Source organism: Sinocyclocheilus rhinocerous, unplaced genomic scaffold, assembly GCF_001515625.1.
Source record: "Sinocyclocheilus rhinocerous isolate Xijiao unplaced genomic scaffold, SAMN03320098_v1.1 scaffold1155, whole genome shotgun sequence".
Lineage (NCBI taxonomy): Eukaryota > Metazoa > Chordata > Actinopteri > Cypriniformes > Cyprinidae > Sinocyclocheilus > Sinocyclocheilus rhinocerous.
This window is the reverse complement of record NW_015629044.1, coordinates 200,228-201,453: the sequence shown is the minus strand read 5'-3', so window position 1 is coordinate 201,453 and position 1,226 is coordinate 200,228. Positions and strand designations below refer to the sequence as shown.

The window sequence follows — 1,226 nt, the reverse complement described above, 5'->3', positions numbered from 1 at the left end:
GGTTGCTCCACCAGTCTGTCCCAAGACTGAAGAACACTCCCTCCTGTTTTAAAACATTCCCTCATCACACACATCTTTTCTAAACCCTTGGCTTGTATGAACAAGCCAATATGGTTTGAATTTCAAAACTCTTCCTTGAGGTCCAAAGAGTTCTGTAAGAATTTGTTTGCTCATTTGTGACTGTGTAATGCTTGTGTAATGCTTAAAAATATTCTGTTTTAATATGATTTTAGTTTGTTTAGTAACCAGTAAAGTTAGCATGCACTTTTAAAGTGTTCCAACATTTCCACGTGAAATAAATCAAATTTGAGAACTTTGTTTGTGTATTTTTTTATTATTATTGTGTGTGTGTGTGTGTGTGTGTGTGTGTAATATATTTATAAATTAAAGAATTTTTAAAGCAGAAATTAGTTCTCTTTCAGCCTCTGCAGAGACCAGAGACCCACTGGAGTAATGATATAATAATTATGTCACATCCGTTTCTGGGACGGTTGCTAAGAGACGGGATGTCTGCGTCGTGTCTCTGAAAACACAGAGGGTTACGTATTCAGCTTTATTAAATTTGACGTTTTTGCTTATGAGATAAAGCTACATGTAGCATTTGCGTTCAATAATGCCGCTAACAACGATTAAAGACGGCGAATACACAGCCACCGTGTATAAAATGGTGAGTTATTAGCTGTACAAGCTAACAGGCTAGCTTAGTTACCACTGGTCTTACGCTGTTTGCTTGCATTCGCACATTTAGCAAAACGATTTTCTTTTTTTATCGAAATGATTGGCTTTTTACTAATCCTTTTTTTTCTTTCTTTATAAGATCAAAGAAGGACGATATGGAGACGCAATTAATATTCTGAGCAAAGAACATCAGAAACACAATAAAGTAAGTTACAGCAGTCATAACTGAACTCATTCTTTACATTGAATCAATCAATAAACGACCTGTGCTTTAAAATGGTGTTCTCTGCTGTTAAGAAAAAGAACCCAAACCACAAATAACTCGAATAAATCGCAGTTTAGCCATTTAAATTATAAAATTAGTGTAATTATTTAGAGGATATATCTCTCTTTGCCTAGATAAGAAATAATATGTACAGTAATTTCGTTTTATGTGACATGTCCAGTCCTGGGCTGAACTTTAAAATAATAATGGAATTTTTAATGAATGGATATATATATATATATATATATATATATATATAATTTATATTTTATGTGACAGTCTC

The 1,226-nt window shown here is 33.1% G+C and overlaps 1 protein-coding gene across 3 annotated transcripts in view; it reads left to right on the top strand.

Moving 5' to 3' along the window:
• The first annotated feature begins 363 nt into the window (after positions 1-363).
• LOC107738612 (tetratricopeptide repeat protein 30A) overlaps positions 364-1,226 on the top strand; it is a 12,374-nt gene continuing 11,511 nt past the window's right edge. For all 3 annotated transcript variants that reach the window (XM_016550384.1, XM_016550385.1, XM_016550383.1), the window contains exons 1-2: positions 364-667; positions 818-883. In XM_016550384.1, coding sequence (XP_016405870.1) covers positions 614-667; positions 818-883 — 120 coding nt within the window. In that variant the 5' untranslated portion in view covers positions 364-613. The remainder of the gene's footprint in view (positions 668-817; positions 884-1,226) is intronic.